The 15000-nt window shown below is 53.4% G+C and overlaps 1 protein-coding gene and 1 pseudogene across 2 annotated transcripts in view; both read right to left on the bottom strand.

Moving 5' to 3' along the window:
• LOC308151711 (axin-1-like) overlaps positions 1-3010 on the bottom strand; it is a 15596-nt pseudogene extending 12586 nt beyond the window's left edge. The window contains exons 1-4 of the transcript XR_013938072.1: positions 2881-3010; positions 2264-2736; positions 785-1149; positions 121-258 (exon numbers count right to left, since the gene is read on the bottom strand). The product of XR_013938072.1 is annotated as an axin-1-like (transcript). The remainder of the gene's footprint in view (positions 1-120; positions 259-784; positions 1150-2263; positions 2737-2880) is intronic.
• Positions 3011-3095: 85 nt separating this feature from the next.
• Positions 3096-15000, bottom strand: part of thumpd1 (THUMP domain containing 1) — a gene marked incomplete at its 3' end in the record, with an annotated part of 50394 nt that continues 38489 nt past the window's right edge. The window contains exon 7 of the mRNA XM_080524626.1: positions 3096-3179. Coding sequence (XP_080380752.1) covers positions 3096-3179 — 84 coding nt within the window. The remainder of the gene's footprint in view (positions 3180-15000) is intronic.

The raw sequence follows: 15000 nt of genomic DNA, 5'->3' as shown, positions 1-15000 counted from the left end.
ACACATTGCTGTCGGGCAGTGACGGGGTGTGTGTGTGTGTGTGTGTGTGTGTGTCTTACACAGTGCTGTCGGGCAGGGAGAGGGTGTGTGTGTGTGTGTGTGTGTGTGTGTGTGTCTTACACAGTGCTGTCGGGCAGGGAGAGGGTGTCGGCGTCGGAGGACATGCTCTGCTGCTCGCTGTCGTTGGCGGAGGTGGCGGGGGCGCGGGCGTAGCCCATGTTCACATAGTAGAGGGGGTTGGGTGGCTCCCGCCACGGCCTGGGGGGGGAGAGAGAGAGAGAGACACACACACACAGAGAGACACAGAGAGAGACACACACACACAGACACAGAGAGACACAGAGAGAGACACACACACAGAGAGAGAGACACAGAGAGAGACACACACACACAGGGAGAGAGACAGAGAGAGAGACACACACACACACACACACACAGGGAGAGAGAGACAGAGACAGAGAGAGACACACACAGAGACAGAGACAGAGAGAGACACTCTGTTAACACGAGATAGATAGGATGAATGATTGCATCACTCACACTCTCTCACACACTCACTCTCACACACTCACTCTCTCTCTCTCACACACTCACTCACTCTCTCTCACACACTCACTCACTCTCTCACACTCACTCTCTCTCTCTCACACACTCACTCTCTCTCACACACCCACACTCTCTCACACACTCACACTCTCTCACCCACACCCACACCCACACCCACACCCCCACACCCACACCCACACTCACACACACACTCACACACTCCGACAGCCTCCCTTACCGGTACTCGCGCGCCTCCTGCTGCAGCCTCCTATTGGCCGAGGCCCTCCCCTGGGGGCCGGCCTCCATCAGCAGCCTCTCCGCCACCCTCCCCGCCGGGGTGCCCCCCCCGCACTCCCCCTCATCCTCCTCTTCCTCATCCTCCTCTTCCTCCCCCCGGTGGTCCCTCCGCCACTCCACATCCTCCGTGAGGGTGGGCAGGTAGCCCCCCGCGCCCCCCGGCTTGTCCGCGCCAGAGGAGGGGCTGTGGTCGCTGGGGGGCTTGGGGCTCTCGCCCCCCGTGCGTGTGTACTCCAGGTACAGGTCGGACTTCAGGAAGAGAGGGTAGGTGTTCTCCTCCACCGTGGTCTGGATCTCCGTCTGGGCCTGGGGGGGAAGGGTCATTACACCTTTATTACACTTTTATTACACCATTATTAAACATGTATTAACACTGCCGACCAAACTACCCTCAAGACCACCAGGACCAAGCTCCGGACCTGGGGTGATGGGGCCTTTTCAGCCGCAGCCCCGTCCCTCTGGCACGCCCTCCCCAACCACATCAGACAGGCCAACACCCTCCCAACATTTAAACAGGCCCTCAAAACCCACCTCTTCAAGCTCGCCTTCACCAGTTAACCCTCTCCCCCTCTCCCCCTTCCCATGTGTCCCCAGCACTACCTTAATTAGGCCCCTATACTTTCTTTTATTTCAAAAAAAAAAAAAATACTACTCCATCTTTTCAGTTTGTAAAGCGTCTTTGAGTGTCTAGAAAAGCGCTATATAAGTCTAATGTATTATTATGATTATTATGTATTGATCGGTTATTTAATTCACACACACCGTATCGGCCAGGATAGCGGTTGAATACAGATGCAGTATCAAACGTGTCGTTTTACACAGTACCTGCGATCTCGGGGAGCAGCGCTCGAATACGGTTGCAGTAACAACACTTTTATCTCTATCTTTTTATTCGTCTTCTTATAATGTTGTTAAATGTTTATCTATCTATTTATTTTCTCTATATATATGTATCTATTCTTGCCATTTTAATTTCTTTCTTACTATCCTTCTTTTTCTGTATTTTCTAAAGCTATATGTAAAGCACTTTGAATCTAGCACCTGTCCCCCCCTCCCTCATCCAGACCTGACCTACCCCCCTGTCCCCCCCCCCTGCCCCTTCATCCACCCCTGTCCCCTCATCTCCCTCCGCCCCCCTGTCCCCCTCATCCACCCTGCCCCTTCATCCACCCATCCCTCCTCACCTGTTCGAACATGGCGGGGTCCAGGTGCAGCCTGGTGACCACGCAATCCCTGTCCCCCCCATCCCCTCCTCCTCACCTGTCCCTCCCCCTCCCTCCTCCTCACCTGTCCCCTCCCCCCCATCCCCCTCCCTCCTCCTCACCTGTCCTTCCTCCTCACCTGTCCCCTCCCCCCCATCCCCTCCCCCGTCCCTCCTCCTCACCTGTCCCCTCCCCCACGTCCCCTCCCTCCTCCTCACCTGTTCGAACATGGCGGGGTCCAGGTGGAGCCTGGTGACCACGCAGTCCCTGATGAAGCTCTTGGTGGCGGGCTTGATCTGCCGCGACACGACGCTGTTGGACGCGTCCAGCACGTACTTCCTGTAGATGGCCTTGGCCAGCTTGGGCCGCTTCTCCTGCGTGGTCTTGCGGAAGCCGCTGCAGGCGAACCAGAAGTCCAGCAGGTCGGCGCAGCCCTCCTGGCGCAGGAAGGCCCGGAACAGCTGGATACCCTCCTGGTCGTCCAGGAGCGAGTGGAGAGACTCCGCCCACTTCAGGTAGGGCGGAGTGGGGGAGGCGCTTCCCTCCGGCTCGTAGCCCAGGTCCAGGTCCGGCCGGCGGGGGGTGGGGGCCGAGGAGGAGGAGGGGGGGTGGGGGTGGACCGACGCTTCGATAGTCCGGAAGGAGGAGGAGGAAGAGGAATCGCGGTGGTGGTCCGCCACCACGGATACCGCTTTGGAGGAGGAGGCGGACAAGGAGGAGGAGGTGGTGGTGGAGGGGCGGTGGTGGTGGTGGTGGTAGTAGGACTGGACAGGGGGGTTGTTGAGGTGGCTGCGCCTATGGCTGCTGCTGTGGCTGGGGGGGCCGAGGCTACTACTGCCTCCCCCCCCCCCTCCTCCCCCTTCCTCCCCGGGGACCGGAGGCCGCGGGGCGTTCTCCGTGAAGTGGCCGACCCCCCCCAGGTAGCCCCCCCCGCCCACGGCCGGTAGTTCTCTGACGACGCTCATGTCTCTGGCGGTGGGGTGGTGGTGGTGGTGGTGGTGGCGGCGGTGGTGGTGACACCAGCCTCCTCCTCCTCCTCCGCCTCCCGCCTCAGCGGGCCTCTAGGAGGTCGGAGGTCAGAGGCCACGCGGTCAGGCCCGAGCCGCTACCGCTGCTGCTGGACGACGATTCTCCCTGGGGGGGGGGGGGGACGGAGGGGTTAGTGGTAACTCTGTGGCTTGGTTGGTAGAGCATGGCGCTAACAAGGTTAGCCGCTTAGGTTGTGGGTTCGATTCCCGATGGGACCGTGTGTACTGACTCACTGCTAATGTACGTCGCTTTGGATAAAAGCGTCGGCTGAGTGGCGTGCATAGGACGGAGGAGAGAGGGATGAGGAAGAGAGGAGAGGGGGATGGAGGAGAGAGGGGATGGGGAATAGAGGAGAGGGATAGAGGAGGGAGGGATGGGGAAGAGAGGAGAGAGGGATGAAGGATGGAGGAGAGAGGATGGGGAATAAAAGAGAGGAGTGGGAAATAAAGGAGAGAGGGATGAGGAGAGAGGGATGAGGAAGAGAGGAGAGAGGGATGGCGAAGAGAGGAGAGAGGGATGGCGAAGAGAGATGAGGGGTGGAGGAGAGAGGGATGAGGAAGAGAAGAGAGAGGGATGAGGAGAGAGGGATGGGGAGAGAAGAGAGAGGGATAGAGGAGGGAGGGATGGGGAAGAGAGGGATGAGGAAGAGAGGAGAGGATGGGGGAGAGATGGATGGGGGAGAGAGGAGAGAGGGATGGGGGAGAGAGGAGAGAGCGATGGGGGAGAGAGGAGGGAGCGATGAGGGAGAGAGGAGAGAGCGATGGGGGAGAGAGGAGAGAGCGATGGGGGAGAGAGGAGAGAGGGATGGGGGAGAGAGGGATGAGGGAGAGAGGAGAGAGCGATGGGGGAGAGAGGAGAGAGGGATGGGGGAGAGAGGAGAGAGGGATGGGGGAGAGAGGAGAGAGGGATGGGGGAGAGAGGAGAGAGGGATGAGGGAGAGAGGAGAGAGGGATGGGGGAGAGAGGAGAGAGGGATGGAGGAGAGAGGGATGGGGGAGAGAGGGGGGAGAGAGGAGAGAGGGAGGAGGGAGAGAGGAGAGAGGGATGAGGGAGAGGGAAGAGGAATAGGGGAGAGAGGGGATGAGGGATGGAGACAAAACGGTTCCCAGAGAAAGAGAAAACAGAAAAACAGGGGGATGAAGGACAGAGAGAAACGATTGTCTCTCTGAGAGACAGAGCACAGGCTGAGAGGAGGCTATAGAGGAGGAGGAGGAGGGTGAGAGGAGGCTATAGAGGAGGAGGAGGAGGGTGAGAGGAGGAGGAGGAGGGTGAGAGGAGGCTATAGAGGAGGAGGAGGAGGGTGAGAGGAGGAGGAGGAGGGTGAGAGGAGGCTATAGAGGAGGAGGAGGGTGAGAGGAGGCTATAGAGGAGGAGGAGGAGGGTGAGAGGAGGCTATAGAGGAGGAGGAGGAGGGTGAGAGGAGGAGGAGGAGGAGGAGGAGGGTGAGAGGAGGCTATAGAGGAGGAGGAGGAGGGTGAGAGGAGACTAAAGAGGAGGAAGAGGAGGGTGAGAGGAGGCTATAGAGGAGGAGGAGGAGGGTGAGAGGAGGCTATAGAGGAGGAGGAGGAGGGTGAGAGGAGGCTATAGAGGAGGAGGAGGAGGGTGAGAGGAGGAGGAGGAGGAGGAGGAGGAGGGTGAGAGGAGGAGGAGGTGAGAGGAGGCTATAGAGGAGGAGGAGGAGGGTGAGAGGAGGCTATAGAGGAGGAGGAGGAGGGTGAGAGGAGGCTATAGAGGAGGAGGAGGAGGGTGAGAGGAGGCTATAGAGGAGGAGGAGGAGGGTGAGAGGAGGCTATAGAGGAGGAGGAGGAGGGTGAGAGGAGGCTATAGAGGAGGAAGAGGAGGGTGAGAGGAGGCTATAGAGGAGGAGGAGGAGGGTGAGAGGAGACTATAGAGGAGGAGGAGGAGGGTGAGAGGAGGCTATAGAGGAGGAGGAGGAGGAGGGTGAGAGGAGGCTATAGAGGAGGAGGAGGAGGAGGGTGAGAGGAGGCTATAGAGGAGGAGGAGGAGGGTGAGAGGAGGAGGAGGAGGGTGAGAGGAGGAGGGTGAGAGGAGGCTATAGAGGAGGAGGAGGAGGGTGAGAGGAGGAGGGTGAGAGGAGGCTATAGAGGAGGAGGAGGAGGGTGAGAGGAGGCTATAGAGGAGGAGGAGGAGGGTGAGAGGAGGAGGAGGAGGAGGGTGAGAGGAGGCTATAGAGGAGGAAGAGGAGGGTGAGAGGAGGCTATAGAGGAGGAGGAGGAGGGTGAGAGGAGGCTATAGAGGAGGAGGAGGAGGGTGAGAGGAGGCTATAGAGGAGGAGGAGGAGGGTGAGAGGAGGCTATAGAGGAGGAGGAGGAGGGTGAGAGGAGGCTATAGAGGAGGAGGAGGAGGGTGAGAGGAGGCTATAGAGGAGGAGGAGGAGGGTGAGAGGAGGCTATAGAGGAGGAGGAGGAGGGTGAGAGGAGACTATAGAGGAGGAGGAGGAGGGTGAGAGGAGGCTATAGAGGAGGAGGAGGAGGGTGAGAGGAGGCTATAGAGGAGGAGGAGGAGGGTGAGAGGAGGAGGAGGAGGAGGAGGGTGAGAGGAGGAGGAGGAGGGTGAGAGGAGGCTATAGAGGAGGAGGAGGAGGGTGAGAGGAGGAGGAGGAGGAGGGTGAGAGGAGGCTATAGAGGAGGAAGAGGAGGGTGAGAGGAGGCTATAGAGGAGGAGGAGGAGGGTGAGAGGAGGCTATAGAGGAGGAGGAGGAGGGTGAGAGGAGGCTATAGAGGAGGAGGAGGAGGGTGAGAGGAGGCTATAGAGGAGGAGGAGGAGGGTGAGAGGAGGCTATAGAGGAGGAGGAGGAGGAGGGTGAGAGGAGGCTATAGAGGAGGAGGAGGAGGAGGAGAGGAGGCTATAGAGGAGGAGGAGGAGGGTGAGAGGAGGCTATAGAGGAGGAGGAGGAGGAGGGTGAGAGGAGGCTACAGGAGGGTGAGAGGAGGAGGAGGAGGAGGGTGAGAGGAGGCTATAGAGGAGGAGGAGGAGGAGGGTGAGAGGAGGCTATAGAGGAGGAGGAGGAGGAGGGTGAGAGGAGGCTATAGAGGAGGAGGAGGAGGGTGAGAGGAGGCTATAGAGGAGGAGGAGGAGGAGGGTGAGAGGAGGCTATAGAGGAGGAGGAGGAGGGTGAGAGGAGGCTATAGAGGAGGAGGAGGAGGGTGAGAGGAGGCTATAGAGGAAGAGGAGGAGGGTGAGAGGAGGCTATAGAGGAGGAGGAGGAGGGTGAGAGGAGGCTATAGAGGAGGAGGAGGAGAGGAGGCTATAGAGGAGGAGGAGGAGGGTGAGAGGAGGCTATAGAGGAGGAGGAGGAGGAGGGTGAGAGGAGGCTACAGGAGGGTGAGAGGAGGAGGAGGAGGAGGGTGAGAGGAGGCTATAGAGGAGGAGGAGGAGGAGGGTGAGAGGAGGCTATAGAGGAGGAGGAGGAGGGTGAGAGGAGGCTATAGAGGAGGAGGAGGAGGAGGGTGAGAGGAGGCTATAGAGGAGGAGGAGGAGGGTGAGAGGAGGCTGAGAGGAGGAGGAGGAGGGTGAGAGGAGGCTATAGAGGAGGAGGAGGAGGGTGAGAGGAGGCTATAGAGGAGGAGGAGGAGGGTGAGAGGAGGAGGAGGAGGGTGAGAGGAGGCTATAGAGGAGGAGGAGGAGGGTGAGAGGAGGCTATAGAGGAGGAGGAGGAGGGTGAGAGGAGGCTATAGAGGAGGAGGAGGAGGGTGAGAGGAGGCTATAGAGGAGGAGGAGGAGGGTGAGAGGAGGCTATAGAGGAGGAGGAGGAGGGTGAGAGGAGGCTATAGAGGAGGAGGAGGAGGGTGAGAGGAGGCTATAGAGGAGGAGGAGGAGGGTGAGAGGAGGCTATAGAAGAGGAGGAGGAGGGTGAGAGGAGGCTATAGAGGAGGAGGAGGAGGAGGGTGAGAGGAGGAGGAGGAGGGTGAGAGGAGGCTATAGAGGAGGAGGAGGAGGAGAGGAGGCTATAGAGGAGGAGGAGGAGGGTGAGAGGAGGCTATAGAGGAGGAGGAGGAGGGTGAGATGTGATTCAACGTATACTGACTGACTGTGTGTGTCTGTGTGACTGTGTTTTACCATGGAGACATCCTCTTCTTGCTGTACTGAACGTACCCTGAACAAACACACAAACACACCAAAACCAAACAACAACAACTAGACACATGACAACAACATATCTATACCTGTATTTTAGGTCTGACCTATTATGTCTTTTTGTGAATGAATCTTCAACAACAAACTACGGCAAGATATAAGATAACGCCTAGTTAGCTACTGTAGGGGGGAGCGGGGGGTAAGGTCAGGGTAAGAGATGAGGGAGAGAAGGAGAGATTGTCTGAGTTAGAGGGAGAGAGAGCGAGAGAGAGGGAGAGAAAGAGAGACTTGGTTAGAGAGAGGGAGAGGAGGAGAGACTGTCTACTTTAGAGAGAGGGAGAGAAAGAGAGAGGGAAGAGAGAGAGAGAGAGAGGGAGAGAAAGGGAGAGGGAGAGAAAGAGAGAGAGAGAGACTGTCTACTTTAGTGAGAGTCAGAGAAAGAGAGAGGGAAGAGAGGGAGAGAGAAAGAGAGGGAGAGAGAGACTTGGTTAGAGAGAGGGAGAGGAGGAGAGAGGGAAGAGAGAGAGAGGGAGAGAGAGACTGAGGGAAGAGAGACAGAGAGAGAAAGACAGAGAGAGAGAAAGACAGAGGAAAGAGAGAGGGAGAGACTGCCTGGGAACACAACCAGCCTGATCTCACTATCACAATCAGCTGCTGTGGCTAAACTCACAACAACACAATCCAAAGTGAGCTGGAGGTTAACTAACCCCGACACAGGCCGACAGCAGCAACCACAACACCACCCCCCCAGCTCCTGTGTGATGTGTGTATGATCAGCTGCTGTCTACATCACATAGGAGCGAGCTGTACTTCCCTCGATGTTGCCTTTACACCCAGGTAACAACACACACACAGCAGCTAACTTCGGTCGTGTTATTATCATGACGAACACAGACAGTGGCTTAGTGGCTACCACTTACTTACTGCCAGCTAGCTAGCCTAGCCTAGCAGCCGACGACCCAACGCGTCTCCAAGCCAACAGGCTAACGCTAACCCGAGCTAAGCTATCATCACCACCACAACAACCACCCTGCCCTGCGCCGCTATGCTAAGCTAAGCTATCATCCTCACCACCACCGCGACAACAACAACCCCTAGCGCCGCTATGCTAAGCTAAGCTACGCTAACCCCCCTCCCTTAGGTTCACGAGTGCCGCTTTGAAGTGGAGATGATTCCCCCCCTCCCCGTCCATATCCCCGTCCGTCTGGGGCCTGTGAGAGGAGAAGGAGAAGGAGGAGGAGAAGGAGGAGGAGTGGGGGAGGGGTAGGGCAACAAACTCCACCACCACCCAACCAACACAAGACGGACGGACGGGGCCTTGCTTTCCTCCACGAAACAAACCACTCCGGCTAAGCTAACCTCCTAAGACTACTACTACTACCACCACCAGGCACACACAACATTACCCCCCCCTCCTCTGGGATCTATATCTGACATCGCTAAGCGGACAGTGCGAGTGTGATAGAAACCCGCGCGGGGTGGTAAGAAACTAATTAAACACTTTAATTTAATCACACAACCAAAAAATCACCCCGATCCGTCCGACGCGTAAAACCACCGAGAATTCCAAATCGAGAATTCCTTCCGAGGGATCAAACACAAGACAAGGGAGGCACGTTTCACGTTTCACCCTAAGAGGCTAAGAGGCTAACGCTAAAGAAGCCAAAGCACCCCCAGAAGGAAAAAAAATAACTAAAACCCTAAAAACCTCCACTCAAACATGGTAGGTTAGGGGTTGTTCAAAGTGTCCCGGCCGTTCCTCCTACCGTGTCTGAAAGCCTGCTGCTCCCCCCCTGTGTGTTGCGCCGCATGGGGAGTACCTGTGTGCTCTGGAGACTGCGACATCAGGCATAGAGGGGGCAGGTTGGGTGGGTGGTGGGTGGTGAATGTTAGGAAACAAGCCTGCTTGTCTTGTTGCCCTCCTCAGTTGCCCATGGTGGCTCCGTGGTACACTCCAAGCGGAGGGGGAGAGAGAGTGTGTGTGTGTGTGTGTGTGCTGGTACGGGAGTTGTGTGTTGAACAGCGCCGCGGGCGGTCGGTAGAAACATTACACTCGGGACACACTAACTAAACTAGGCTGAACACAGACAGGGAGGGAGGGATGTGTGGTGAAAGAGTGTTGGCATTTAGATTGAATTTAGATTGAAAGATCCCCCCCCAAAAATATGTCATCGAATAAATGTGAAGTCGAGTGATGAAATATATCATTCTTACAGGGAATGTGGTTATTTAAAGTGTTCTATGTGTTATATAATTAAAAGTGTTGCAGTAATAACACTTTTATCTATATCTTTTTTTGTATTCATTGTCTTATTATGTTGTTGAATGTTTATCTATTGATTTCCTATATATGTATCTGTTCATTTTTTTTCTTACCATCCTTCTTTTTCTGTGTTTTTTTAATGCTGTATGTAAAGCACGTTGAATTGCCCCTGTTGTATGAAATGTGCTATACAAATAAACTTGCCTTGCCTTGCCTAAAAACAGATACACATGTGCTTGCAGTCGCAGAATACTGTCACAGCTAAGGCACCCAGGCAATTAGGTTGGGTATACAGCCCAGAGATAACTGATGGGCTACATTGCAAACATAATTTATTTCCCCCATCATTATCCTGCAGCCTGACACATGCATCACCAGGCTTTAGGGACGAGGGACTGGAGGAACTAATATAATATCCCATGTCTTAACAGGTGAGACGGAGAGCAAGGGCCTCTCCTATTAATCTTGTGAAATATTAAATCACGATTTACGATTCTTTTTTATGACAGTGGAATAAAGTAGCTGCTTCCTTCAAGAGTCCAAAGTCGGTGACAGTCCTCGGTGCGCAAAACAGGCAACAACCCTGCCTCAAACCCAAAGAAGAGAAAAGCCTTTCTTATGAAGAAGAGCAAATCTAAATCTGTTCTCATGAAAAGCTCTCCCTAAAATCCCTAAAATGGTCACTCAAAAGGACTAGTAGACACCTTAACTATAGGAGAAAGACTAGGAGACACCGTAACTATAGGAGAAAGACTAGGAGACACTGTAACTATAGGAGAAAGACTAGGAGACACTGTAACTATAGGAGAAAGACTAGGAGACACTGTAACTATAGGAGAAAGACTAGGAGACACCGTAACTATAGGAGAAAGAGAGAAGAAAGAGAGAAGAGCAGCTCTTACCTTTCTCCTGCTGCTCCGGTTGCTTGGTGCGGAACCCATCTCCTGTCTGTCTGTCAGTCATCATCGACCTGGGAGAGGAGAGGAGAGAGAGAGGGAGGGAGGGAGGGAGGGAGGGAGGGAGGGAGAGAGGGAGGGAGGGAGGGATGAGGGAGGGATGAGGGACGGAGGGATGAGGGAGGGAGGGAGGGAGGGAGAGAGGGAGGGACGGAGGGAGGGAGAGAGGGAGGGAGGGAGGGAGGGAGAGAGGGAGGGAGGGAGAGAGAGAGGGAGGGAGGGAGAGAGGGAGGGACGGAGGGATGGGGGAAGGAGAGGGAGGGAGAGAGAGAGAAGGAGGGGGAGAGAGGGAAGGAGAGAGAGGGGGGGAGGGAGAGGGAGGGAGGGTGGGAGGGAGGGAAGGGGAGAGAGGGAGGGAGAGAGAGGGAGGGGGGAGGGAAGGAGGGAGGGAAGGAAGGAAGGAAGGAGGATGGTGTCAATAGTAAAATCACTGTAGTCTACAGTAATTAGTGAACTAATCAATAACCTAATGAATTCACTGTCCCTCCTCCAGGGGTTTGTCGTTGTGTGATCATTTGTTCTCAGTAAATGAACTTGTTGACTTGACTTCGGGGTTAATTATCTCTGTCTTAATTTGTAAACAAACAAATGATCTATAGCTTCGCTGTTGTTGTCATGAGTTGTTGAGCTAGGAGCCTAAATGCTGCTCACATGGAATCATCATTCATTGAGCCCGACATACATGTATTGAAATCAAGCGCTGTGTTGAATATTAAAACGCATTTAAGTTCAGAATAGATTTCAAGATCCTTCTGCTTGTTTATAAAGCTCTCACTAGCACAGCACCAGAATATGTTCAGACCTTTTGCTAGCATATCAGCCCAATAGAGCTCTCAGGTCTTCTGACGCTGGTTTTCTCTGTGTACCACATGTACAAAAGAAGAGATTTGGTGAGGCTGCATTCTCATTTTATGCACCCAGATTGTGGAATGCACTGCCAATGATCTAATGAAGTCCCTCGTCCAGGGTTTTTGTTGTTATTTTTTTGTCGTATGATCATTTGTTCTCAGGAGATTGACTTGTTAAATTAACTTGGGGGCTGAGGGGGAAAAATCTGTCAAAATGTGGTCCGTTGTGTAAGCCTATGTTTGTTTGAGGAACCCTACATGCAGAATTCACAAACAGATCAAACCATTCTCCCTCAGAGATGGGGGGAGGGACCCAGCTTAGACTACACCTAAAAAGACGGCCTGAAGACCTCCATCTCTTCAGGCTACACCTTAACTGCTCCTCCTGAGACATCTACTACGCCCCAGCACTGCGTCTCCTGAGACACCTGCTTTTCCCCTATACTGTGTCTCCTAAGACCTCTACTGCCCCCCTTGTACTGTTTCTCCAGTGTCTATTTGCCCCTGGCCTGAGCCAATTGCCCCTGGCCTGAGCTAGATTACTCTTCCTGCTACAACTGGGGAATTGATGATTCACTTGCTTAGTCAAATGTGTCGCTTTGGAATAAGGCGTCTGCTAAATGCCAAAAATGTAAATGTAAAATGTAAAAAAAGAAAAGAAATGTTGTCTAACATCTTCTTACCACATTCAAGCCACATTGCCTCCAGACCAACAGAGGGCGCTCTATCAGCAGGAGAGGCACGGATAGGACCCCGGTCTCTCCCCCTAAGAGTCTGTGGTCTCTCCGTTTCCATGATAGCCTGAAAAAGCAGACAGAACAGTCGGGTCAGGACAGGACACATCAAGTTGTTGCAAACAGTCGCCCCGGAAATTCAAAAATGGTAAATGGACTGACTTATATAGCGCCTTATTCCAAAGTGCTTTATAATGGCCTCTCATTCACCCGTTCACACACACATTCATTCACACACCCAATGGCGAGGTAGGCAAGCTACCATGCAAGCCGCCGGCCGGCCCCGTTCATTGGGAGCAATTTGGGGTTCAGTGTCTTGCCCAAGGACACCTCGACATGTTGCCAGCCGGGGTTCGAACCGCAGATCTTACGATCATTAGACGCCGGCTCTACCTCCTGAGCCACAGCTGACCTGCGCTATTGCACGCTACGCTATTTTTCCGACCGAGTCTCGAACTTGCGACCGTCGGCTTGCCAACGGACGAGGCTTGACCGTCTCCTCAAGCATCTGATGTAAACCAGCAAAGATAGCAAAACAAGCTAGCAATTGGAGAGCGGGACGGAGGGGCTATTTCTTGAGGAGTGAGTTATACCGTCTCAAGTCGATTACAGAGGCTAGTATTGGGCTTTGATAGGGGAGGGGGGGGGGGGGGGTTAGGGGCAGGGGAGGGGGGAGGGGGGGTTAGGGGCAGGGGAGGGGGGGGGGGGGGTTAGGGGCAGGGAAGAGGGGAGCTATAAATAGAGAGGGGGTGGGGTGGGGGTAAGGTCAGGGTAAGAGATGAGAGGGAGAATAAGAGAGATTGTCTGCATTCGAGAGAGGGAGGGAGAGAGGGAGAGAAAGAGAGACTTGGTTAGAGAGAGAGAGGGAGAGAAAGACAGAGGGAAGAGACAGGGAGAGAGAGAGAGAGAGACTGTCTAGTTTAGAGAGAGGCAGAGAAAGACAGAGGGAAGAGGGAGAGAAAGAGAGACTGTCTTGGAAGTAGAAGTAGAAGAAGGAAGATTTTTTTTTTTTTTTTACTGTATACACAGATACACACAGATACCAATGGACCAGTGGTTCAAGCAACCTCAACAGGTAGGCATCAGATTCAGCCACCCAGCTCAATCCACACAACGAACAGAAGACAGGGTTCCCGTGCTGGTCTTAAAAAGCCTTAAAGTCTAAAATCCAGCAATCCAACTCATAAGCAGGGGTGCACATAACTTGTTGGGGCCAGTGCTCAGAGGAGCACCTAGGGATGCTGCTTGGTGCTCCCCGAGCTCGCGAGTCACGACCCGTCCCACAGGATGGATGAAAAAGGGATACATGGATAACTTATATTAGCAAAACGACATTTATTAATAAATAAAGATGAACGAACAAATTATTGTGTGCAAAACAAAATGAAATCAACTGACATCTCCTTAAGCACTAACTGAATGTCTGTTCTTTAAAGAGATGTCCGTTTATTTCAGTGTGTTTAAGCACTGCTCTGTTCTGTAAACACTGAAATCAACTTTTCAACAAAAAGTTACAGCCTAAGCATTTATTTATGCTACAAGCTTAATCATCATAATCACTGCTCTCTTGGCTGCTGTTAATACTGTCCTCAATTTCAACCATGGTAGAGGATGTTGTAGGCTATCATTTTAAATAGCTCATTATTTTGATTGTGCAACAAAGTCATTTTTTTTTCTTCTAATAGAATTCCCAACCATATTCCCTGGGTCAGGGGTCTAGGTGCGACAATGAAACTGTAAAACAAACGTCTGAACGTTTGAAAGCTTCAGAGAAAAGAAACGTGAAATCCCTTGGTGTTGTTTTTCCTTTTAGCGACGAGTCGTTCGGGACTGAATTTTCACGTGGCGGCGTGATAACCGTGCGATACGCGATACGCGGAATGAAAGTACGAGTTACGATACTTTCCGAATGTTTTCGTGAGGGGAGTCGCCGTGGTCGTCGTCGGTCGACTGTTGTGATGGATTACTCGTCGGGCCTTCGGCTGAGGGGACGGCAGATAGTTACTTAGTGGGGCTTGCAGTGATGCAGCAGTCAGCAGTTGGATTTTGAGGAAGTAAATTCCTCTCCCAGCGGTTCCAGCTGTTGGTGCGCAAGAGCGCCTTAATGCGGCTGATCTGCCGCGCAGCATGCATTTTGGGCGACGCATGCGCACTGGCGCACCAGTTGTGTGCACCCCTGCTCATAAGGCCTAAAAAGGTCACACATTTCTGTTATTCGGTCTAAAAATGAGGTGTTAGGTCTTAAAAACGAGATCCTGCTAGGAAATCAGTCCGACGACATCTATTTACGCGGAAATGAATCAAGCTGGAACCCAAAAAATGCCAATTTGCTTCCTTTTTTGTCTGTATGGCAGTGAAATCCCTAATTTCATCACCTCGAGGATGACAAAAAGCTATTACATATGGTGTCGCAAATAGGTCAAAAATGTCGATTCAAAGAGGTCTAAAAAAGGTCTAAAAAGGTCTTAAATTGGACTTGTTGATTAAAAGCTTGTAGGAACCCTGAGAAGAAAGGCCAAAGGTATCGACATCAAGTCATTCCTGAAGACATCCGACTGTTCCAACGCCGATCTCTCGAAAGCGATGACTCATTTCCGCTGTTTCCTGTTTCGCTGTAGTTTCACCGATCACAGATCACAGTTTGTCGCTCTGTGCGATGTTAAATAAACGGACCGGTTGTTTTAATAGCGTATTGTTTTCCACTGTGTTGTTGTATTGTTGTGCCCTCTCCCTCTGGACTGTACTGACATAGAGCCTTATTCCAAAGCGCTTTACAACGGCCTCTCATTCACACATTCACACACCAATGGCGAGGTAGGCAAGCTACCATGCAAGGCGCCGGCCCCGCTCGTTGGGAGCAATTTGGGGGTTCAGTGTCTTGGCCAAGGACTCCTCCTCGACACGTAGGAGCTGGGGATTGAACTGCCGACCTTGCGATCGTTAGACGCCGGCTCTACCTACCTCCTGAGCCACAGCCGCCCCTCCTCACCTGTGGTACAAGCTACATGGCTAGCATACAGACAGCCAG

This window comes from Nansenia antarctica (assembly GCF_963989245.1).
Source record: "Nansenia antarctica genome assembly, chromosome: 2".
NCBI lineage: Eukaryota > Metazoa > Chordata > Actinopteri > Argentiniformes > Microstomatidae > Nansenia > Nansenia antarctica.
The sequence above is the reverse complement of the archived record's forward strand: the minus strand, read 5'-3'. Positions and strand labels throughout refer to the sequence as shown.